Below are 25,810 nucleotides of genomic sequence, written 5' to 3'. Positions count from 1 at the left end.
CTGAAAGCAATGTTGGAGAGACATCACACCCACATAACTGTCAAATCACAGTTTTACAGCCTCTGTGAGGTTCGAGCCACCCAGCTCGCTCAGGCTCCGCCTGTCTGATGGCGTGTTTACACTTTCAACAGCGACGTGAATCTGCATCTCGGAGCTGGCACAAGGCAAGCAAAGGCAGCTGCAGTCAGAGCCCAGCTGACGACTAGAGTGTGAAACTGTTGGAACAGATGCAAACAGCCTCTGTGGAGCGTTTTTGTAAATATGCACAACTTCTTAAACTTCCAGAGACTGTGTGGCTTTGTGATTTATACTGTTGCAACAGCTTTTATGAATAATATGATAAGAACTGACCAAATCTTTCCTATTGTGCTGTAAAAAACTCACAAGCTGAAGCTCTTCTTTTTCACCCCTCCCCAAACTCCTGACAGACAAAACAGATGGAGCGGTATTAATTTAAAGCCTAAACAATGTCCACATGACAGGAAGAACGGATTAAGTATTCTTCCTCATGCTGATTTGATCAGGAAAAAACCAAACCAAAACAATGTTCTGCTGTTACACAAGCTCAGAACAATCTTTTGGGGGTATAAGCTGTGAAAATGATTGCATTTTGTTATTCATTCTTTCAAATGTTTAAAGTGTTAAACATTTTAAAGTTTAAATGGTTAAAAAAAAAGAGAAGGTTTTACAACAGTTTTGGGGTTCTTTAACTTTTTAACTGTGTGCAGCAAGAGAACATGTCAAATATATTAAATATACATTTTGTTCATTTGCAGAAAACATGAAGATCTTTAGAAACAGTGATCATGAAATATGACGGCATGTCTTTGATTTCTCCAGCGTTCTCTCAATCTTTGCCTCATAAAGTTTGTTTCCTTGCAGCCAAAACTGTCCTTCAACTCTCAGAGTCCATGATGAAGGTCTCAAAGTTTGGGTTGAGCTCAGACACGAGCGCGTCCACAAAGTCCCCGATGGTGGGCCGTCTCTGCAGCATGCCTGTCACACACACACACACACACACACACACAAACACAGGCACAGGTATTAGGGGGCGTTTGCAGGCTGCAAGGAGAGGCACCAGAATTAGTTTGCTGTTTTCAATCACTCCATCTTACTTCATTCATGCTTTCCTTAGTGCTGAAATATTTTTAATCTGATGTCAGAGGAGTGGTCATAAAAAAGGAAAAGAAAAACCTTTTGTTTTTTGAGATCCCTTGAAGCAAGTGCTACATTTTTTCTCCCCAAATTAAGCTAAAATCATTTTAAGTTAATGGATTTCAGCTGCAGCACTTTTTTTTAATTCCAGCTTCTCTTCCTCAACACTACAATGGATTTTTCCCAGTGCAATGTTGCTCACCATCATCTGCATTTTGAAGTGAAGATTTAAGGACATCGCCACATTTTACCTCAAAAGCGCCTCAACACATCCTAAACTACTGCAGATGTAGTGCAGCACTTTTTACTCCTCACACAGTATTTACACTGAGAAAATGGGCTCAAACACTCACACCTGAACAGGCCTCAGCTGGTAATAATGTCCATCACAGTATATGCACTAAAGTAACCAAAATGTGCAGATTTCCTGTATATTTACAATGTTTTATATTCTCTGTCTCACTCACACAGATTACACAAGAATGTGTCCAGTGTCGTGGAGCAAATATGACGGTGGAGCCGAGAGTGAGCTCTGGGAATGTCTGTGTGTTTTCAGAGCTTGTCTGCCAGCTCATGCATTGAGGACTCCCTAGCTCACTTTACAATTCAGCAGCACGCCCGCTTTGAAGTCAGTTCATTTCCCCTTGTGCAGCTGCCAATGTAAATAGGCACTCTCCCCCTCCCCGTCTTTCCTGCATAGGTCACCTCCATTGAGTGCGCGAACACACACACACACATACACGCACACAGGAACGTCTGCAGACACGCATGAATGGCGACGCAAAGAGTTTCACACAGCGATCCTGAATGTAGACAGATATCAAGATGTGGACAGTCACTCACACACACACACACAAACACACACACGGGAGTCTGTGCTGTTTCCACCATGATTCTGACTCAGCAGGATTGCCATCTCTCCTTACCCACCAGTCGCACCCTGCCCCTTGGCTACAACGTGAGATACCATCACACAGGGGTCCCAAACACACCGTAACCGCAGGGCCCCGGGATCCCTGTGAACACGCCAGCCACATCACAGAGACGACTCCAACCATAAACTGATAGTCATGTTTATAGAGCTGAAGGGTGTTTTCTCCTTTGACCGCTGCTGACGTCTGTGGCGTGTTTGAAGCAGAGACCAAAATGCATTATTAGATGCTCACAAAGAATATGCTGAATTTATACCTCAGATCAAAGTGAGCGTTGTAATTTAAGCCCCAACTTTCTTTCATGGAGACTTTAGTTTTCCAATTAATGATGAGAAATATCAGTCGAAGACCACAGTCCTGTTAGCAGCTCTCAGTGGTCCGTCACGCAGGCTTCTCATAGATGCGTAAATGCTTTTGAAAATCTCAAGTTTAACCCAGAAGAGTTTTCCTGCCTTAACCTAATCAAATCCTCCCTTTACTTCTCAAATATGCAGCACAAAAATCAACAGAGAAACAGACACACAGGTACGCACATGTCCTGACATGGCACTTGTTTACTTTGGTTGATTTTTTACAGCATGTGTGCAAACAGAGCTAAGGGCTACTGAGCTGAACTCTCCATACATACATACGTACTGCAGCATCGTCACTTTATCATAGATTTCATTTCCTTGCTGTGTTTAAAGGGGCCTGACCTGCTACAAGTTTCTGTGGTGTTAAACAAGCAAAGTTTACTCTACAAGACTGATGAGAGATGCACAGGTGCTGGTGGTGTGTGTGTGTGTGTCTGTCTGGGGCTAAAGGTGGAAAAGGAAGTGCAATCTGTGAAGGAACTTAGTCAGGTAAACAACAGTTCCCATGCTAGCTGCTCAGCAGCAGCAGCTCATGGTGTTGGCACACAGTTCTTACGGTACATGACAACATGCAAAACAATACACAGTGAGGACTGAGATTTTCTCAGCCACGACCCCTGGGAGAGTTGGAGAGGAATGCACAGATAACCTCAGAGTCATAACAACACCGTGGAGGAGTATCTGATCTCAGAAGCTGCCCTTATACATACACACAGGGAGGAGGGGCCGAGTCACACAAGACACCCCCCCCCCCCCACAGGGAGGAATCACCACGTTGTAAAAGAGATGAAGCTCACAGGCTTGATGTTGTTTAGAACATATTGGATCTTTTCTCAATTTATGGCTCAAAGTATCAAAATGTCAACTGAATACGTTTTTTTTACTCAGCTCATGATTTTCACTGAATGGAAGCCCTGGGTAATTAAAAGGTACAGTCGGTAATTTTGGAGGTTATGTAATAGAAAAACTGAATATTGTACTCAGTGTGCAATTATGTCTTCCAACAAACAGATGGGTTCTCATAAACATAAAACTAATCCATTAAAAATACATTACAGCAGGTGCTCATTGATGGAAGACAGCAGCAGCTGGCTGAAAGCTAACGCTATGGAAGATAACGATGGGCTCAAATGTCCTAAAAATCACACTTTCAATCTGATTAATAGTTTGATTACATTCTCAAATTGTATGGGAGTTTATTCACCAAGTGTCCAAGTCCAACAATGTTATAATGTAAGAGACGGTTTCACTAACGCTAGTGTTGCCCCCCCCCCCAAAAAAAAAACATTGGCCGTATTTAAACTGCTGTAAATAACTTGTTGGCTTAGAATCTGTGAAAAAACATATCAAACCCATCTCTCACGAATGATATCAAGTAATTTTGAACCACAGAAACCATTCCTGCCACAAGGCAGAAGCTGCTGTTTGTTGGCCAAGTTTTATATATCCTTTATTCATCCAGCTAAAAAGTCTCATCAACACTAAAAAGGATGAGACTCTTGACCAGATCACATTTTTCAGAGTGATCTGGTTGAGAGAGCAGCAGAAATTGCAACAAATATAAAACAATAGGTTTGTAAAAAGTAAACGGACATAAATTGACACCCGGCATATTGAGACTGCAGTAATATTTACAGCTGATGTAAACAGCAGACTGACAGCCTGCACTCACTGCAGATGAACGAGGATTGCACTTGAATTAATAGGGATAAGAAAACTGAGTATGATTGAACATTTACAGATTCTCAGAGCCTCTGGTGATGGCGGCAGCATGCTCTTTTGTTCAACAGACAGCTCAAAAGCCAGTAATATTCATTTTAGTGCGATATATAAAAAAGAAAAGCTGAAACCACCAAGGTTTGCCTGAACTTTTGCTGACATTATTACTATTAATGTCGTGTTTCTTAATATTATTTTTGACATTAAAAAAAATACTCAATCGCTGCAACTCTAGTTAATTTTTTTGTGATTTGTTCGAAACCACTTTAACAAATCTAGACAGCTGAGATCTACAGATCCATTCAAACAGGCCATCCAGGTACCCACGGCTCACGACGACAGCAGCGCAGAGGCACAGACACGGTGTGAGTGGCTCTGCGTCACAAACGGTGGGGAGAACTGTACACTTACTCTTGGCTTAGCACCGAGGAAAAACCAGAGCCAAACTAAACATAGGCTGTGCTTTGTGCCCATTGTTGGTACAGCCCGAGGACAGAGCCTTTGCAGTGTGAGTCATCTCGTATTTAAGAGTTTCCATTTCCATTCATAATGGCACTGACACAGCTATTGAAGAGCGGGGCTTCTAATCATTACAGTCATCTCAGGGCTTGCATCGTTAGCCAACTTGGCCAACGGAGTTTTGGGATGTTAAAAGACAAACTGGAGCCTCAATGGACCAACTGGCCACTGACTACCTGCTCAAGGGTACATCAAAAGTCCCCCTCCTCCACCCCACCCAATTTATCCAGCTGATGTAAAAACAGTCGAAGACCCTCTTCTTTAGCGCAACTTCCACTGCCTCCTGTTGTTTGTGACACTTGTTTTCTTTAAACAGGACAGTGGTTCTCAGGGAGATGGAAAACACTGCAAATTGCTGGCGTACAATAGCCCCTGGTTTTTCCGCTTATGTCACCAGCTATCAGCACAAAATGCCAAAAAAACCCCCACAAACCCAAAAAACCTTTCAAGGGCAAAATCTTTTCAGCTCCCTGAAACGACATCCTCAGATATAAAGACGTCCTGACGTCTTTCCACAATTAAACATGGGTCCAGCCTCATGGTAAAATCTTTAAATTACACTGGGATTTTACATTTCACATCAGTAAATAGATAGCCTGCAAAGAAAAGCTTGTTTATTTACTCAAAGGGTGGTGGGCGATGAGTATCAGTCCAACGAAGGCCACTGTGGCTGGCTAGCAGCTCTGAGTCTGGGTAATGACAGCTCAGGGGACATGAATTTAGTACAAGTGCTCTAAAATTGCAGTCCAGCCTGCAGCTACTGCTGGATGAATTTATCAAAGATCTGAGATGCTGACTAAAAACATATAAATAAATGAATAACAGAAGTTTGCATGGCATGGATAAAGTCTGTCTGATGACCTCCATGATTTGATAAAGCAAAATAAATAAATGAATTTAAAAAAAAAAGGGTGCCTCATCTTATTTATTTATTCTTGCAAAATAACACATTTAATTTGTCCCCTTCAAACAGGCCATGAATGGCATTCGTGGTTCCCTCACAGAACACACAACAGATACTTTCTGAAAAAGCTGAAACTTTTTCATAAGAACATATTGATCTTAACTCCTTGCTATAGCTTGTATTTTTGGTACTTCACAATTTAATAGGCTTCTTTTGAAGGCCAGTTACACCCAGTTGCAACTCCGAGGCAGCAGTGTGCTACGTAGGAAATGTGCACAAACTGGAGCGTGCGATAACTAGCCTCGTCTCCTCTGCCGCCTCGTAAGTGTTTGACACAGTTTTCACAAATCTTAAGGTACTTGCTGCTTCAGTAGCCGATTCTCATAACTATTCCAAACTTGTCACGGTGTGAAAAGTAGCTACGTCTGTCAGACCTGCAGGCAGACCCGGGGGCTCGCCGCCTCTGTAATTATAGCTTTGAAGTTCAGGAAGCTTTTTCTACAAACCGCACTTAAGACAGGCCCAGAAAGCAAGCAAGACAAGGGTGATGACAAACACTGCACTGGGAGGCTCTTTGTTGAGTAAGCACACACACACACACACACACACACACACACACACACAAATTAAAAATGAACATCAACACATCAACCTCTTCATAAACTTTCCAAAGCAACACCTATGTAAAAAATTGCATCAAACAGATTTATTCAGGTTAATGCATCGGGTCATTCTAAAAGTTTTTTTTAAGTGTTTATGCAGACAGACGGGTCTGCGGTGGGTCCACCACTTTAGTCCAAACTGAAATACCTCAGCCGCCATTGTTTGGATGGCCATGACACCCTGCCATTTCTGGTCCTCTGAGCATGAATCCTGTGACCTGCTGCAGGTCACTTCTACTGTGTAGTATTTAAATAAATGTTTGATGGATAATACAGATGCTCATGGCTCCCATGCAATTTACTTTGCAGCTTTTGGACGGATTACTATAAAATTTATTGAACATATTTATGTCCCCGCTCAGGGTGAATCGTAATAACTTCGGTAACTCGTATATCTGCGGGTCAGGGCCCCCCAAGGAGGGTCGGGCAGAGAAAATAAAAAGCCAAAAAGCAGACAGATGTGATGAAAAGCAAAGTAAATTACTCTCAGCACAGGCTCTTCCTGCACTTTATGGTTTGTCATGAAATGTGCTCCAAACAAAATCTATTGTCCACCCTTGCTGCGCAAAAACAGAATTTAATTTTCTTGAACTCGCACTTCAGTTAGCCATCATATCCCATCTGACACAGACTTAAAGTAAGAATTCAGGACAATTTTGGAAAGCCCCCCCGAGTTAAACATTTACCTGAGCAAACATTGAGTCTGACTCAAGTACGGGCTGTAAATTATGCCTTTTGCAGCTTAACATCTGGACTATGAGGTTTATCCAATCCTCTCCTCGACTTCAGACAGAACTATGCATCACTGTCTCACAAGTGCTGTGGGATTGTACAAAGCACCCCGCCTCGGGGTTTATTACTGATTGTACAAGCAGTCATAAGAACTATTCAGTCACGCTTCCCCCAGACAAAGAATGAACGAGGTCCCGAGTCCCTGCTACAGAGCCCGAGTAGATCCATTTTCTGTGCTCAGTGTTTGAGACTATGGGAACAGCCTGGGCCATGAAAGCCCTCTCTGTAGGAGGACCCAAGGTTCAGTTTAGCCAGTCGATCGGCTTTCACTCTCTCTCTCTCACTGCAGTGATGCTGCCGCAATGAATTTAATACCTGGGTTTACATTTCAACACCATCTTTTCCTGGGAAACATCCAGGAGCAGGCAGGGAGGCATCCAGATAAAGACTGGCCTCTGATTGGCCTTTCCAGGTCTGCTCCGGTTCCCCGTGTGCCCTTATGCCCCTTCTACCACCTCACCTAAGGGGGATAAGCAGGGAAATGATACACACCTCCATTTACAAGGCTCTTTGTTTGAAAGGATTATGTGTAATGGGTTGGATCTGGATTCTGTCTCCTTCCTCTAGTGTTCTGGTCTCTGCTGGCCTAATCCCCGCTAAGGACATAAAAAGAGCCATTCTAATTCACTTCAAATCAATTTTCCATTCCTCAATAAGATTTCAGGATGTCTGCTATGAACCCATCAACCCTTCAGCAAAGACTGTGGAAACTTAAATATTTCAGCACATGTGCCGATGTTTTGTAGTTTTTCATCAAAATGGTGAGGTGGCTCAATAAGGGTTCTTTAAACTGCAGAGAGCTTCTGCTTTAGCTGAAGCATTTCTCCAGACACGGAAAAAAATGTATTATTATAAAATTATTATAAATGCAGGTGCACACAATGGACAGACAATGGACAAAAAAATGTGAGAGTGGATCTACCATCTAGCCCTCCCAAGGCTCTTTCATTTGATCTGCATCTTCTGTCAGACAATGCAATCGCTGGGTTAATCATTATTCCCAGAGCAGACGTTTTTTAGAGCCTTCCTTCCCCTGTGACTTGCAGCCAGAGCGATAAAAACCACCATTAAAACTCTGCTTCACGCAGGGCTTTGGACTATAACTAGAGTAGCATTCGCTACAAAGAAAACCATAAAAGCAAATATTGTAAGTTAAGCAACAGTTAATTGGACAACAGATCTTACAGCGAGGATCTGATCCAATGGTGGTTTTAATTTCAGAGAGTGGGTGCAGCCCTGTTTGGAGCTGTCACAGGAACAATCCAGTGGAGGAGGGAGGGGGTGACCCTGAGGGAGAGATTTACAGTACGCTCCTAAACGTTACCCGATATCACTATCTTTCTATCTGTGTCTCTCTCTTCTCACCTTCTCCACTTTTGTCCTGTCCAGACAGGCCACAGCAACTGCTGGAGGAGGGGTGTAGAAGGAAAGAAAGAAGCATGCGTTTGATTTGCAGTTCAAGTCCACCCTCTTCCAACACCCTCTGTTTGTGCTTTAATGTGAAAGGTTTCCTCCTTGATGAAGCATCGATGAAGCTCAACTACCCAAACTCCTTGAAAGTGCATTACACATCTTTTTTTCCTGATATGGGGGAAATTTCATACACTCAAAAATGTGACTTCTGTGTGATTACTTTAAGTAATAAAAGGAAACCGCTCCTGGACATCATCACATAGGCCCACTCCTAAGCAAGGATCGTTTCTACTACAACTGCAGTTTGATGAGTTTGCAGCCCAGCTTGTCACTAATTTTTATACCTCAAATATCTCAGCATATTTAAAATAAAAACGAGCGCTAACATGCTAATCATTAGCCATCTCGAATTGGGATTAGCATGCTAACAACGGCACTAAAAAGACAGTAAATTGTAGGGTGGTGAAACTAAACCTTTTCATGCATTTTTATTCCTTACTAATTGTTAATTAATAAATTAATAAAGCATATACTTAGCTTGCCTTGTGTCCGGCTATACTCTCAAAGACATTTATGTTCCAAGGAGTAACCTCCTGAGATTAAAAATGAAGTCAATGCAACAATGGCGAAAACTGCAGTTCCTCTAGGTGCCACTTGAGGCAGCATCCAAACGTAGGCTCTTTCCCACAGACTCCCGTATTAAATTAAACTTATTTCACCAGTCTTGAAAAGCATATTTAATGTATATTTAAAAATGGTATAAAAAAAATTTTTTTTGCCTCTATGGATAATTTCCATAGCAATTCCGAGTGGGATGATTTTTAAAATTTTAAATATTTGCTTGAATAAGTCAGTTAGGGGCGTGACCACGCTGATTTAGAGGTCCTGTCTGCTAGCATCATCCACTTATAAAGGGCCTCTCTGCTGTATGTGTGTGCTGCTGGTGCCGTTGGGATCATTTTAATGGGTTATCTGACTAATATAATGACTTGCTCTATGGTACACACCATCCCACAAGTGTGTGCTTCAGTTTTGGTGAGTGAAATTCTAGTTTTATTAACACATTACTTGGCATTAATCAGAATATGAGTGTCTGTGGGTTTCACCCATAAATGCAGCTTGGTAAGGCCTTACTGTACGCTGTGACAGGGACACAGATAGCTGGAGACCCAACGGTTGAGCAGCCATTCCTGTTAATGCTGCGTTGGTCACTTAATGCGCTGCTGCAATTTCATCACACAACCACATCCATACAGATATATCAGCACTAAACACCTTAAGCAAAGACACTGCCAGTTTAGTTGGTGCACTCGCATCGTAACAGGAGTCCCATGTACAACTGTGAGAGGCCACTGACATTTGACCTTATATGGGGATTGGATAAAAGTAACCATATCACCAAAATTATTACGTTTACTGTGACACATTCGTCATAAATTGATCCATTTGGTGCCAATAATCAAACAAAAGGAATGTGAATGTCATGGTGTTACAACAAGAAAATTGAGTCACAGAAATCCTGAGGATTTACTGAGAACAATGAATCTATTGAATAGTTACTGGAATATTTTAGTTTGTTTGATCTGAAACACAAAAGTGGTCCGGTCTGTGTTTTCAGTCCTGCAGAGTCAGCAGCGTTAAGCACTCAAACATTTCGGTCTTTCCCTCCTTCATGATCGCCTGTGTACACAAAAAGCACTACGAGCCATATCGCTATCTTTTTAATTATCTTCTTTAGTTAACCTTTAAAAGCAGATCAAATAAGGGCTGTACTAGCAAGGGGCACTGTGTAGCCGCCGCAGAGTGAGCTCGCCAAGAGCAGGACAGGCTTTGTCTTTGGGCTGACAAAGCTCCTGTAAACAAAGATAAGAGACCTTGGGAGGTGTGTTAAACTAGTAAACATGTACCACGGTGGAATCTAAAGCGCAGAGTGGGACAAACCACAACAGTGGTAGCTGTGACCACCTGAAACAACAGCAGCTGGATCAGCAGCTTCCATCTTTCTTTTAAGTGAGAACGCCTTTTCTGCTTCATATGAGAAAAGAAAAACAACAAATCCAAGCAGGAGTCACACTCTCGGCTGTCCAGCAAGTCAAAACAAAGTTTGTGGCACGACCTGCAGTAATTAGACACACCCTTTAAAAAAAAAAAAAAAAAAAATCATGGGGCTAGACGCCAATGGACTGACAACTCCATAATCTGGGAGGAAACCTGGAGATGAACTGTGGCGAAACCTCAAACTGTTGGCACAGAACGGCGCTTTACAGATGTTTGTGGGCAAACATGATATTCTATCAGTATTTGTGACAAAAAGATTGAACCTACCCTCCACCATCAGCATGGGCTCCTTAGCTCCTCCGTGGGCCAACATCTCCCGTCGGTACCGCTCGCCCATTTCCCTAAGAAAGAATCCAAGACGGTAGACAGGCAGGGAAGAGAAAGAGATAAGGTTACAGACACCTGTATTCACCTGTCAACCCCTCCATCACTGCTGCTGCCACTGGGAGCCCAGGGCCAAGTCTGCCAAGTTGTCTGTAAACAACAGACAGGTGATAAAAACAACAGATCTGACAACTGCAGGTGTTACCGAGACGAGGTAAAGGAGGCCAGGGGGACAGACGGACAGAAAGGGAAACAAAAAGAAGTGAAACTGCTGCAGGGCTCAATGCGATGCTGATACGATTAAGGGTTGGTTTTCCACAACAGAACCTTATTGCTTTGCTTGTCCAGGGGCAAATGCTTTAGATAGAGGAGGATCTGGTAATGTGGATGCTGGTGTGTGTCTGTGAATCACAGCAGATGCCACATTCACATTAAAGGGCTTTGATACAGATGATATGAACTATGTTTCTGCAACTCTTCACCACCTGTACTTCAGTTTCAGGGTAATGCAGTCATTGTTAGGAGGACTCCTCATTCCAGCCAATTTAGTATTTATTGCCCTTATAAATAATGACCTGTGTCCAGTTAAATATATGCCTCCCTACAAAAATAACTCCTCTATTCGGTTCTCTCTATTAAAAACATCTTTAACTCAGCGAAAGCTCTGATGGTAAAGTTCAACACGACATCCCTTTGAGATTATGGCCTTATAAGACAGTTTTCCCTATAATTTAGCTCGTATATATATGTTTAATGTAACAGTATGTTAAGCTTTGGTCTCACCTGTTTAAAGGATCCTCTATGAAGCATTGTTTCCACACCATCGAGGCCACCGCACGTGACATGAGGTAGGAGTAGTACTTGGCCCCGTACCCGATCAGGTGGCTGAATCTCAGCTGCCATGCCTTAAGAAGAAAATGAACATTGAACAAGAAAAATAAACAACTTTATCACTTTAAAGACAGCGAAGCCAATCCTGACAAAGCTAATGCTGCACCTTTCCTAACAGCATCTGTCGCGTGTCACCGTATCCAAGGTGACACGCGACTGTTGCGCCGGACAGATTACTTTAAAAATGAAATTTTAAAATCTGCTAATGAGTAAAAACAGCAGATTTTTTGTAGCTATTCACACTCTCCATCAAATTTAAAAATGAAAAAAATCATTTTATTAAAAACCAAATCATGAAGATTCGGCACCTTACACTAAAACGAATAAAAATGGGTAAAATAAAAGGATAGAGTGAGGGTTTTTTTTACCATTACCCTACATCCTGGCAGCGTGCACATCTCACAAGTGCTCTTTAAATGACCATAACTCCTCCGTCACCATTAGTGCCAAAATAAGAAACAAAATGTCAACCGTTTTGGTAAGAAGAGAAGACGAGCTTTACGCAGATATTCGGTATGTCATGGTAGAACAAAGCATCTACAAGGTACTGCTGTCTGTCGCCGACAGAAAAATCATCTGTTTGTCTCGTTTAGGGAGACATTTTAAAGGGTTCCTGTAAAACACCGAGGTGATAAAAAGCCAAACACCAAACAGTTTGATGTCTTTAAAACAGTCATATTTGAAATAAGTAACCAAGGTGTAATCGAGCAATCTCAGACAACCTAGCTATAAACTAACTTTACATCTTTTTGTGTCTGCACTCAGTTCAGCTCATATTTCTAATCTCATTACTTCACCCTTTAATATCCAGCCCTTCATGTTGACACAACCTGCTCTGAAACCTCCAGACAGTCAGACACATAAACACCTGCCAAAGTACTTCAGAGGCGTTTGTGGCAACGCCTGCTTCAGTCAGTGACTCAGGACCAGATTTTGCAATGACTACACCCTGACTACAGACCGACGAGGTGAAAACAACACGTCAGTAGATATTAACAGAAAGCAGACTCATAAATACGCCAAACATTCTCAATCTTTTGAGCTGCCTACGTCGTCTTCACTGATGACATTAAACTGGTGAAATGAATACAAGTTTCCTTGAACAAACATCTTTGACAAACATTAAATCACATCCTGTCAGGTCCTTTTATAAAACGGACAAAACATGGAAATTCCTAACAGCTAGAAAGCCCCGTTCGCTCTTTTTCTCCCATGTTGTTGCCTGAGGGGGAGCTTCTCCATATCTATAAAGACGAGCTCTTTTATGATCTCTGAAAACGGCGACACTGGGAAATTCAGCTGGCAAACACTCAAACATTCAGCCTGCTAGAAAAGGCAGCAGCTGCAGTAGTAATAAAACATAACAGACTGCAGACGCCTCCTTGCACATCCACATGGGGGGAAGCAGACTTCATACACGTTAAAGATTTGAACTCCAATTAAAGTGAAATAATCATGAAACTGAGGGATGTGCTTGCAGACTGGTGCCCAAGAAGCTTCCAAAGGATCGTCTGACATCAAGGTACATGTTCTCCAGCAAAAAGCCAAATAATGCATTAGTGTGGATAAAAAAAATCTTAAATTCTTTATGCTGGGAAACACCTATTAAACTCACGTTTGTGAAAAAATATTTTAAAAAAAACCTACTGATGCTATACATCACCCTTAACATAAAAAGGTTAATCTTTTTTTCAGAAATTTGAATAATAAAGGGATATAAGAGCACTGTAGGTTGTAAGCTCTAAAACGGCTGCTTTTTGAGAGGAGTTGTGTCTGCTGACCTAAGCGCGGTCGCTCAACAGCATGAAAAACACTCCAGTGTTGACTTGACAAGACTCCTCAGGGCTGTAGTGACTTTAATAAGAGTCGATAGCACTCCTGAGAGGAAAGTGTGGGTTAGAGAAGCAGGAACACAAATACAGGAGCTCGGATCAGCTCTTCCAAGTGCTATGAAACAGAAAATGTAGGCCGCGCTAACAAATGCGATAACACATCCAGAAAATGACAAAAAGCCTGCTTTGATTTGTTTTAATTCGGAGGCTCTTTGATTCCTCTGTGCTTCCTGACTGCTGATGTTTTGGTAATAAATAGGCTGCTACTGGTAAGATGTCGCAGCCTCTGACAGGATGCTTTAAGTACTCATCACAAAGTGCCTTGATTATCAGGCTTCCAAGCTTCTCTTTGTTTTCAATCCCTTCGTCTCACATCAAATGATTATCGTCAGCTTTTCTGAGAGAGTGCGAGCGGGTCACATGTCAGCAAGATATCCTTTTGATCCTCACATACAAAAGGAAACTGAGTAAGCCCTTGCTTTTTACTCTGCTCCTCTTCGGTGTCAGTTAAAAGACATTTTTAGGTCTTTCCAAACTCGACTTGTGAGAAGAACGTGAGCCGTCGCATACACATCGACTCATCCTTTGGGGAAATAAAAGGGACGGGCATGCAAGTGTTAAAGGCACGATTGGCAGTTAGAGAAATGTCAACAAAAGTGAGCAGGACACCTCGCTTTCTGCCTCTTATTCCCAAATATTATCTTCAGCTCAAGAGTGAGCATGTGGTCTGTGTTACTCGCAGCTGATCCTCTCACTCTGTACACAGCGGGAACTGATAGCCCTCCTCTATAAACTATACACATGTCAGCATCACCCTAATGTTTATAATCTGTGGCTCTCCGTAACCCATTAGCCACTCCAAACTTCTCTTTACTGCGGAAACTTTTTCCTGAGCTGCGTTTCCATGAAGGACGGGACACAGACAGGGATGGATTCAGAGGGTAAACCACACAAAAAAGAACATTTTAAGGATCTAAACAAATCTGTTTTCACTTGCTCCGATCCAATCGTGATCTAATACTCAACGTTTAAGCACTGCAATCACCCTCAGTTCAAATGAGGAAAGCGATCTCGCTTGTGGTTGTGGCTGTGCACACGGAGGCAAAGTGCCTGTTAGAGCTTCCTTTATGGCTTGAAAGCTTGAAGAGAAATGACTGCGACAGTGGGAAACTATATAATATAAACCGCAATCTCCGGAGAGGGAGCTACAAAGCGAGGCACGTACAGAGGAGTGGGAGGACTCCTGTGAGGAGAAACGCTGGCTGGGACACGGTCGTCCAGGCAGAATATACAGCAGTCCTGTAATCTTTATTCCTGATGGCAACCCCACATAATTACAGCCCTGAGTAAATGCTGTATGAAGGCCATTTCTGGCTAAATTATGACTGTTTTTGATTCCCTTCTGTCTCCTGGCCTCATCCTCCTCAGCCCACAGCTGCTAAAGTGGGGGAATAAAGCACTTTTTTCATTAAAGAGGAGGGAGGAAGAGGCTCAAATATTTCCCCCTGGGAGGGTTCATTTAAAGTATCCCCCTGCTTTGTTATTTTAGCAGCCCTTCAAAAAACAGCTTTAATCCTTTAAACACTGCTGTGCCTGAGTGAAAGATAAAAAACCAGTGAGAGAAAGAGGAAGGACAGCGAATAAGAAAGGAAAAAGTGAGTAGAAAGTTAAAGACTAAAAGGTTTCTCTGATCTCATTAAATGGGTATTGAGAGAAGAGCACAGAACCCCAAATTATCAACAACTTCCAAGCTTGTATTTTATCCTGTAGTCATGACGTCAGAGAACATAAGTCACGGGGGGGGGGGGGGGGGGGGGGGGGGGGAGGAGGTGGTCAGGCTGTACCGTGTTGGGTGCATAAGGCAAGCCGTAGAATTTCTGCTGCATGTCCTTCAGGATTTCTGTGGTAGAGCGGTTCTGTGGTTCTCTGTGGTAGATCTGATCCAAGACTGCATAGAAAATCTACACAGCAAGAAAAAGAAGCAAAAACAATCACCAATGTGCGAAACTTAAACTGCAGAAATAGAGTAAAAATGGTGACTAATGTTACAGCATTTGACATGAATGCCCATTAAACTTTTAACATATTTTGTAGTTGTCTTGTTTGAATCAGTTTTACCTTTGTAAAGAAAAACAGATAAGCAAGGAGCACAAAACCAAGAGCTTTCCTAATAAAAAAAAAGGGATAAAGGCTAAAACAGAATGGGAACCAATCAAAAAGATAAAAACAAAACCAAACCTTTCATAGCCACCAGATGCTGTTTATGAACAGAGGAGGAGGACTGTTCTTTATCACATCAGCTCCTCAGGGTTTTTTTTTAATGTTTTTTATGACTTTTGCACCACGGGTGTTAGTATCAGATTTTCAGTTGTTTTTTTTTCTTAGGGGTGGCATAACACTAAAATAGTGCCACACAAGCATCATAAATTAGCTGACATGTGTTATGGTGGGTTCCTGCTGTTGCGTGCTCTGTGACAACGTACATGCAAAGACATTAATCTTACCTGCAACTGGGTGTCTGCAGCTCCACACACCTTTTTGGACTCACACAAGCGAGCCACCATACTCTCGGGTAGCGGCTAAAGAGACGATAAAACAGATTAAAGCTACAAGTGAACAGAATTTTCATCTGAAGCCTTCATCCTGTAAATTTTAATGGCAACGCCATGACCGTAATACTTCATCACAACATATTTCTGTACTTTATCGATTCAAATCTGTCCTCAGTTTAAATCATTTTGAGTGTTTAAGGTTTACCTGTCCGGTTTCATAGTGTCGTGCAAACTGGCTGATGACTCGGTAGTCGGTGGCAAAGTATTCCATGAGGATGGAGGGGACTTCAGCAAAATCAGTTGCACATCTGGTTCCTAGAGACGGGATGAGAGACTTTAAAACAAAGCAGGATATAGGTGACTTCATTCTTGGCTGCTTAAGTGCTTTGGCTTTTATGCTTAGAGTGTTAAAAACGAAAAAGTGAGCCAGAATGAGAAACCAAAGTCTTTACAGCCCCAACCAAAAGTCAGAATCAATACAAGTCCTTGTGATCTTGTGACACTCAGCAATATCAATAAGTAAGCAAAAGCACATTGGGCAGGAATAGATGTGTAGAACAGAGGTGAAAAAGAGCAACTGTCATGAGATTTACACAACACAAACTTAACCAACATGTCTAAACATTGTGCCCAGTAAAGAAACACCCTCCAGTGCAGTTAATAGATACTGTTGTCAGGCTCAAATAAAGGCTTTGGGATCTTAAATTACTACTGAAGGTATCTGCAAACCAAACCATATCAAATGACAGCGTTAGCAGCCAGCTATCGTCTACCCTCTCCTCGGGGCTTACTTTCCTTGTTCAATTCACCACAGTGTAATGTATAACCCCTTCCTACAGCTCTGTATCAATCTATGTAATTCTACCTTGCGACATTTGGAAATGCAAAGCCATAATGTTCCAATATTATTACTTCTCTAAATCCTCAAGCAAACCAGGGTCCACTGAAGAGCCCTACTCATTGTAAGGGTCACTCCGCACCTGTCACGTGCTGGTAGCGAGTGCGTCCCAGCATTGAGTGCATAGCGTGGCCCATCTCGTGGAAGAGGTTCTCCATCATGCCGGGAGTGAGCAAGGTGGGGGCGCCCTTGGTAGGGTGAGGCAGACTCAGCATCAGCACCACGACTGGCAACTGGTACTGACCCGTTTCCTGGCACTGGCGCCCACCGCGGATGGTGAAGTGACAGTCCTGGGAGGAAAATGAGGAGTGAGGCTAAAGCGCTACTATAGAAAATAATGCTGATATTTATGAAGTTACCAAAACATAATAAATACAAACTCAAAAAAAAAGTTGGGACACTTTTAAAAATGTGAAAAAACAAACAGAATGTAGAGATTTGCAAATCTCATGAACAAATTTTACTCACAATAGAAATAAAAATCTTTACACAGAGAAAATGTATCATTTTAGCATCATCCAGTATTGAATTTCAGCCTTCTGCACAAAGAATTCTCTGAATGTTTTAATATTATGTCGATTAAGAGACATTGATGTTGAACATTATTCTGAAGTTCTCCCATAATTTGTAGACAGTTTTTTGCAGATTGGTGAACCTCTGCTCATCTTTACCTCTGTGAAACTCTGACCTGTTGTCGATTAACCTAACTGGTTGCAAAATGTTCCTCCAGCTGTTTCCCTTTAGTAGCATTTAGCTTTCCAGTCTTTCGCTGCCCCAGTCCCAACTTTACTTAATATGTTGCTTTTTTCATGAATTAGTCTAAGTTTAAACATGTATATATTAAAATATGGTTTCTATGTTCGAGTGTGAATAAAATGTGAGTTTTCTGTTTTTTAATCCACATTTTACAAAACTCGTTTGGGAACGGTTAACCACATTTCAAAGAAGGAAGACATACTTTAAAATCTCGAGTACGTCGATGAGTGTGTGCTCATACCTGATGAGGTTTATCTTGCCGGTGGAAAAAGTCACAGTAGATGTATCCCAGTAATCCCTCCGTCTCATGGACCACAGCCTGGAGAAATGCACGCACAGTGATGTAATCACCCAATAACTGCACACAGACACAGCATCAGAAACTTTGATCTTTAAAAACGGTCCGTGGATTAGCGCTTGGCACAGACTATTCCACACAAGCGAACCTTTTTTCCTCACTAATAATGAGTTACCAGTTTGCGGACATCCTCGCTCCAGACCTCTCCAGCTCTGGGTTGTTCAGACATGAGGGAGACGCCGTACAGCTGAGAGAAGAGATTGTTCAAACCCTCCATACAGGAACCAAGAGACAAGTAGGGACTGTACAGACTGGGCTCTATGTTGTACCTGCCGTGACAAATCAGAACATATCAATGAAAGAAGGAGCGTGTGACCTTCAGCACCATGATCCAACAAAGTACATAAAAACAACAAATAGGAATCGTGTGCATCTTCTAAAACAGGAAGATCAGCAGTGGGACTTCAAATTTTATATTTTGTAGAGTGTCAAAATGGCCCAAAAGGCCCTTTTTTTAAAATTAATGAACCAGAACTTGAAGCCCAAATGAAAAAAGAATGGTAACGCTTGCCCGCTTTGAACCAGGACATATTTCTGTATACGTTTAGCTGCAGGTTGCTCACTTGACTAGCTAAGAAAAAAAGAAAACAGATCCTGACTATCACTTATATGTGAGCTCAGCTGGCAGGGCAAAGCCACCACAGTGCCAGGGCTCAGGTTTGGCGAGGCCGTCTCTCTCCTGGGGCCACCCATGCTTAAAATGGCTCCTTTCATTCATGCTGCTTATAAGGCATCAAAGATAAAGACCACCGAGCCAAAACGGTTGTTTAGCTAGAACGCCACATCCATATATTATCAGTGATGAATAACAGGCCACTGCTGAACACAGCTACTAGCTGTGTTTACCACACACATGCTCTAGTCCCTGTTTCAGCAGGGTCTGAACACACACCGGTTCAAGCTGGTACTGCTGGAAAAGCACCGATAAAAAGAAAATGAGTGACTGAGAGAAACAAAAAAAAAAAAGCCTGCGATTGTGACTAAAGAGCCTCAGTGGGAGGAATTAACATAATGTGAGCATGTAAGAGTGTACTTGTATGACCGTCTTTGTGAGGACCAACTTAAATTTGGGATCTTGGCTGTTCCTTTCCTCGCCGTCATACACCGATTCAAAAGGGCTTTTCTTTTTTTAAATGCCACATCATTTTTTAGGCAGCATGGTGGCTCCCTGTCATTGCGTGGTTTCTCTCCGGGTACTCCGGCTTCCTCCCTCAGTCCAAAGACATGCGCTTAGTGCCGTTAGGTTAACCTGTCATTCTAAATTGTCCATAAGTGTGAATGCGAATGGTTGTCTGTCTCTCTGTGTTAGCCTTGGGTCAGGCGGGCAACCTATCCATGGTGTGCCCTGCCTCTCGCCCTATGGTAGCTGGGATAGCCTCTAACCCCACCCCATGACCCTGACAAGGATAAACGGAAGAGGATGGATGGACTGGCAGCATGAGGAAGGAGAGCACAGACCCCACTCATCCTCAGAAAATCTGTAAAGACTCATCAAGTCCAAGTTTCAAGAAAACTTAGTAGCTGCTTAAGTTCAAAGAACACCTGACAGATCACTAATGTCTGCAATAAAGAGTTACCTAATGCCTCCCCAGACTCAACATATAATTAGCCTCTGCTCTGTGAAGTGCAGCTCATTAACCCTTTAAAGCCTGAAATGTGAAATTATTTTTATTTCACATTTATGATTTCATTGAACCATCTTAAAAATGTGTTTCCATAGACGACTTTTAATTTGCATCGCATTTGTATATCTGGCTTTTTTTTTTTAAAAAATTGTATAAAAATGTATTTATATAGTGTTTAAAACACTAAACATTAAGGAAAGTGAAAAGAAAAACTAATAAAAGTGAAACTTATGGCTCCGTGAATTTGCTGAATGCCAAAGACAACCACAGTTTATTTAAGTGCGAGTCAACTGTGGAACACATTGTTCCACGTCATGGGTGACATCCAGGACGGTTTGCCAGCACATGCGAGCACATATCACGCATCGATGCATTTGAACCTCACCTGTTTTTTTAATACAATTTTTAATACAATTCCAAGTCTTTATTTTTAGTCCAACTTCATTTGTTTTCATTTAGTTACATCTGGCTTGCTGACACTGGGTACTGCATTGAGATCTGATGACTGTGGGGGTCCCTTGAGTACAGTAAAGTTATCGCCATGTTCAACTTTAGCGTTTTTGAGTGCAGACCATCTGACACCAACAACCAACAATGTTGTTAAATCCTCCTTCTTTCCCACTCTGATGCTCATCATGACCGTGTCTACATGCCTGATTGCAGTGAGTAGCTGCCATGTAATTGGCTGATTAGATCATCAAGTCATAAAAAGCCATTGGGTTACAAAAAAAAAAAAAAAAAAAAAAAAAAAAAAAGGAGGTCGATTAGACTGAAAATCAGACCTGAGGTTTACTCCCATGCGTCTCTCCTAACACCTTTTGTAAAAAGCGACACTTGATAAAGAAGTGGGAGGTAATAAGAGCTGCCGCTGTGAAGCAATATGGAATTACAAACATGTGAATGACTATCAAGTGACAGCAAGCTGAAAAATATGTTTCATAAAAGCTAAATCTCACCTTTCAGCACGCAAGACACCGCTGAGGTATGGATGATCCCAGGGCATGAGCTCCTGTCAGAAAACACAGAACTCATCGTACCTCTAAATCAGAATCAACTTACAGGAGTTAAAATATAATATTGTGTAATCAGTATTAATTGCTTTAAGGCATAACAGCATAGAGAGAAATGTGTAACAGTGAGTGTAATGTTGTGTAGTTGGCAAAAATATTCTTGCACATTAAAAAAAATAAAAATCACCCACAGAATGTCGAGGGCTGAGTTTCTTCTTCATGCCTCTCATCATCTTAAAGTCTTTTGCTGTTCTGAAAGAGAAGCACCAAACGAGTTATTAGCGTGATGACTCGAGGCGTTCATTCCTGCTTTTTACCCACCTATCTCTACTCAGGGTCAACGGGGGCCCGAGCCAATCCCAGCATGCATTTGGCTGAAGGCAGGGAAACACCCTGGACAGGCTGCCAGGCTAACAGGCTCACATTCATACCTGTGGGTAATTTAGAGTCTCCCAGTCCACCTGAATTGCATATTTTTGGACTGTTTGAAGAAATCTAAGCACACAGAGAATACATCCCACACAAAAAGAGGAACACGAAGGCTTTCTAAAAATGCATCATTGTGCAAATGATCAAACTCATATTCGCATGTATGACAAAACAAATTAAAGGGTCACTCGTTTCAGTAATTGTGGATCTTTGGGAAACATCTTAAATAGCCTAATAACTCATGGTTAACCTCGAGGGGAAGCACCGATTTAATGAAGCCTTTACACCAAAGGCAACAAAAACATAAATCAGCTCGTGCTGATGATTCAACCTGCCAAACTGAAAGCTGATCAGTGGATTTCTATTATGAAAAACATGGAAAACTGTACCTGTCTGACAGCTTGTCTGTTAACAGCTGAAGAAAGCTCATCACTGTCTCTGCAAAGAGGGATAAGAACAAAAATGCAGCGTGTAAACCTCCCGAGAATGGTTCTCAAAGGCACAAAATATTGACAGTGCTGAATAATGAAAATGTCCCGACTGTGAGAAAAACCCCAGAGAGGTGTAGTAACCTGGGGTTTTGGCCATCGTTCCCTTTAGGGCTCTGTGTCCGAAGGACTCGTAGCCCACCAGCGTGGCCAGTTTGTATCTGCATTTCAGCAGCTCTTCCAAACACCCCATCAGCTCTGCGTTGGGATAGAGATAAATCCTGTAGGCGATTTCTCGCACCTACACAAGTGGAAGAGGAAGAAGGAAAATTCATGACAAAATCTAGTATTGTTAAAATAGCATAACAACTAGGCTGCTGATCTTTGCAGGGTCAGAGGTAGACGGCTAGATAAAACACTAACTCTGTTTTCAAGCAGATGTTAAAATGTATTTATTTTTTTCTTTCCTTTGTTCTCTTTCATCTCAAGCTTAAAGAAAATAGTTTAGCATGCTTAAATTCTACAATGGTACAACACAACTGTCAGAAAGTCATTTTAAGATTACTCAAAGTTTGCAGATCTAATTTTTTAAAACTATTTCATACTGCTATCCAGTATAAAATTAGATTTAATATGATAAAAACAAACAAACAAAAAAGCAACAACAGCTGCTTGACTAAAAATTTGAGCTCTAACAGGTTTAGTGTTTCTCATTACCAGCACCCAAATCCTATGTTGTGTGCTGAGACGTGTCAGAGGCGCCACCTTCTGGGCAGAAGAGAGAAACGTTTGCTGAGCCACAGTAAATGCATACCAAGTCACTGGGGGAATCTGCATGCAGTCCCCCGATTTGAATGAAGCTTCCTTCTGTTGCAAAGTTCAGATGTAGGTGCTCGGGAATCGCAGACCTGGCGATCCTGTTCGGCATGTGGGAGCCGACCAGGAACTCGTTGTTTAGATCCAGCAACTTCACGTGAAGAGCAACCGCCTCTTTCCTCTGCAGGGTGAAAAAGCACCGAGCACAATCACCGTTATGTTGCCTTCAGGTATTGTTTCCTACATCGCGTGTTTAACTCCATTAATAAAAACGCACCAGTGTGTCATCTAGATGAATTCCACTGATTTCAAAGTCGAACATGAACAGGTCTGCCACTCGCCTGCAGAGGCAAACATGAACAAAAGCCACAACAGGCCAAAATAAACAATCAGATAATCTCATAATGAGATGAAGGATAAATCAGGTCAGATACAAAACCAGCTAAGATTACCTTGTATCGGGATCCAGCTGAGCCACGATGTCCGGGTTGTCCAGCAAATTCTTCAGGCTCTTGCATAACTCAACATTAGTGTTCAGTCTGAAACATAAAAACCATCAACATCTGTCACAGAGACAAACTGAAGCATAAATGACCCGTATCGTACCGTTGGAGACAGCGTATAAAAACATGTTCTTGGTGTTGTGCAGCTATGAACGACATAGGTCGCTTCTTACTTCTCCACGACTGTGCCGATCTCGATGCAGGTCTTCTCAGCAGCCTCGCGGAAAGCTGGATCGGGGTGAGCTACTTTTATAAAGTCTGCCTGTTCACAGGGAAAATGAGTATTGTTGACAAGATTGTCAAGAAAACAAGCAATCTCTGCTCATTCTGAATTTTAGGAGGTTGAGGTTAAAACAATGGTCTTTTTTTGGACTTTGCATTTTCAGTGGGAGAAATGTTTTGTCACTCATTCAAGTGGCTTCTTTAGTCTTCACATAAAAGGTCCACAGACAGAAACATAGATACACTGTGGGTTCCCCACTTTCACCCACCGTGGCTAATCTGTTTATAGAGGAAATGGAAAACAGGGCTCTCTTATCCTACCCTGGAATGCCACAGAGTCAGGTACAGGTATGTGGATGACACCTTGGTGGAAATCAAATCTCAGGACATAACACAATTCACTGATCACATTAACGCGGTGGACCAACATTAATTCAACAAGAAGGATATGAAAAAGATTTCCATCAGTAATGAGGAACATTTAAAAGTTGATGTGTTGATCGTAAACCAACACATATGGATCAGTATTTAAGGTTTGACTGGAGCACAAACAGTGCGAACACCATCCCCACAGACACAGCAGCCAGGGACACAACTGCTGCTTAAGCAAAAACCACTTCTGATCCCTTGTGTCAAGAGTACTGAAACAGCTGAGACACGCCGTCTCAAAATACCACGACTCTTTGGCTTTCAAAACACACAAAAAAGCTACGCCTAAGATTGGTCCACCCCAAGGATCAGGTCCCCTGGCACAAACAGAGCAACACAGTGTACGCTTGCCGTGACTTTGGGGAAACCAAACAACCTCTGGCTAAGCGTCAGGCTAGGACTCCGCAGTCTATTTACACATACAGGCCAGTGGCCACTCTTTCAATGATGAGGATGTACACGTTTACGTGAAAAGAAATAGACCAAGGGTACATCTTTTCACCATCCTACAATGCTGTGATTGCAGCCATTCCCCAAACTCTCTATGAATGGTACTCATCATGCTCATGTAATCACAAACATGAAAGCGACCTCACAGCCCATTGTTAGTCAGTAGGGCTGGTCTTGGCTATGTGGGGAATAATATGACCTTATTTACACTTTTGCTACAAAGGTTTAGCACACTTTTGTGTGTTGAACTCACCAGATCGGCCACTTTACACAGTTCATCTGAGAGCTGGTCAAAGCACTGGACTGTCTGAACTCCTGGAGAAGAAGAACAGGCTTTCTCCACCAGACGCTCCGTGTTCTTCAGAGCTGTCTCTGTGGCAACCTGAAAGCCTGCAGGACAGCTCAGCTCTGGCACTCCAAACAAACCCTGCAACCACACACAAACGCACAGTTATCACCACCAACTAAAGCAAGACTAACCTACATAGTGTAAATGTTATTCTGACAGTTTTTTTTTTTTTAAATTTGTGATCATTTTTAAAGTACAAACCACATTTTTCTGAAACAGGTCCAGTTTCCTGTGAGGTCTGGCATTGAAAGCAGCTCCAACGGGAGACCATGTAGTGAGATTTCTCCGTACATACGTCAACAGGCTCCTGTGCTTTACCAGGTAAAGCATCCTCCTGCACGCTGACATGTTGTACAAACCTGTCTTGTGTCTGTTGATTCTGAGGCTAAGAGTGCTGACAGTGATTGGCAGAGGACATGCTCGATTTTAGTTTGTACGTCAGCCTAGCTGCAAAAGCCAGAAATGTAAACAAAGCTAGGTCAGTTTATTTTAGACCTTTCTTTTTCAGGATAATTAAAACGGACTTTCTTTGACGTATAAAGCTTAACTGTTCTATTGAAGTGCTCACATGTTAGCTCACTGGATAATGAAAGCGAATCTCCATAACTGTTGCTACTTGTATTTTCGCTAAAAAACAAAACAAAAAAAAACCATCGGGCTTCCGGTACCATTATTTAGAAAAAATAAAAACGACACACTCTTTGTTTTTATAAGTTCAAATTAACTGCATTTAACAAAATAGCGTTATCTAAAATTTCGTTATCTGAAATTTCATTTCATTTTTGGCGAAAGTGCGATGAGCTACCGAAAATTAGTTCGCGATGTCGTCACACTCACGCGACTGCGCAGTACGATTGAGAATTGAGGGGTTTTGAGTCTCTTCAAAATAAAATAAAAACAAAAGCTTATTTGTTTTTTTTTTATTTATTATTCCATCTTTTTTTCACCCACTTAGAATATAAACAATATAAATAAAGCAGCACGGTTGCGTGGCGGTTAGGAGGGTATGTCTTGGCTCACAGGTCTAGAGTTTCAATCTTACTCTTTTTTTTAAAGGTTTTCTGTGAATTAACAAAATCTTTTTTATATATATTTACAGGACAGTCCATTCATTGGGCTGCTAGAGTTTTTTCTGTTATTTTTACACATTTATTTCTTACTATTTAAGTCCAAAGAGTCGTGCTGAGAGATTTCTTTCATTTACTGAAGCAGCATTTATGTATTGTTATACTGTTGAAACTGGACTTTCTTTTATTACGATATCTCAGGGATTAAATGTGTGGTTAAACTTCTCCACGCTGACAGAAAGTGGAGTTTCATTGGTCCAGTCTATGTGAGGTCACAGTGGCCATCAGTGTAAAATGAGTTTGACATCCCTGATATGTCATGCTGATATCACTAGCAGCATGACACAAAAACATAATTGTCTTA

General features: G+C 41.9%; 1 protein-coding gene across 1 annotated transcript; it reads right to left on the bottom strand.

The window, feature by feature from the left end:
* Nucleotides 1-694: 694 nt before the first annotated feature.
* LOC102798362 (mitochondrial intermediate peptidase-like) lies at nucleotides 695-25,149 on the bottom strand. Its single transcript, XM_087850898.1, has 19 exons — nucleotides 24,581-25,149; nucleotides 24,284-24,457; nucleotides 23,103-23,191; nucleotides 22,879-22,965; nucleotides 22,704-22,767; nucleotides 22,425-22,607; nucleotides 21,755-21,911; nucleotides 21,572-21,620; nucleotides 20,945-21,005; nucleotides 20,700-20,752; nucleotides 18,234-18,387; nucleotides 18,002-18,079; nucleotides 17,087-17,294; nucleotides 16,312-16,421; nucleotides 16,059-16,133; nucleotides 15,399-15,515; nucleotides 11,615-11,736; nucleotides 10,775-10,848; nucleotides 695-996 (listed from the first exon to the last, which is right to left on the bottom strand). Exons 1-19 carry the CDS (start codon nucleotides 24,725-24,727, stop codon nucleotides 896-898), a joined length of 2,103 nt encoding a protein of 700 aa, XP_087707024.1. The 5' UTR covers nucleotides 24,728-25,149; the 3' UTR covers nucleotides 695-895.
* Nucleotides 25,150-25,810: the final 661 nt, after the last annotated feature.

This window comes from Neolamprologus brichardi, chromosome 14 (genome assembly GCF_056152115.1).
Source record: "Neolamprologus brichardi isolate AB-2024 chromosome 14, ASM5615211v1, whole genome shotgun sequence".
NCBI classification, from domain to species: Eukaryota; Metazoa; Chordata; class Actinopteri; order Cichliformes; family Cichlidae; genus Neolamprologus; species Neolamprologus brichardi.
The sequence above is the reverse complement of the archived record's forward strand: the minus strand, read 5'-3'. Positions and strand labels throughout refer to the sequence as shown.

Coding starts and splice junctions, on each gene's coding strand:
- LOC102798362 (XM_087850898.1), bottom strand. CDS start 24,727: ATGTCAGCGTGCAGGAGGATGCTTTACCTGGTAAAGCACAGGAGCCTG. Junction 22,966..23,102: donor ATCGGCACAGTCGTGGAGAA/GTAAGAAGCGAC, acceptor TTTATGTTTCAG/ACTGAACACTAATGTTGAGT. Junction 18,388..20,699: donor GGTGTCTTGCGTGCTGAAAG/GTGAGATTTAGC, acceptor TTGTCACGGCAG/GTACAACATAGAGCCCAGTC.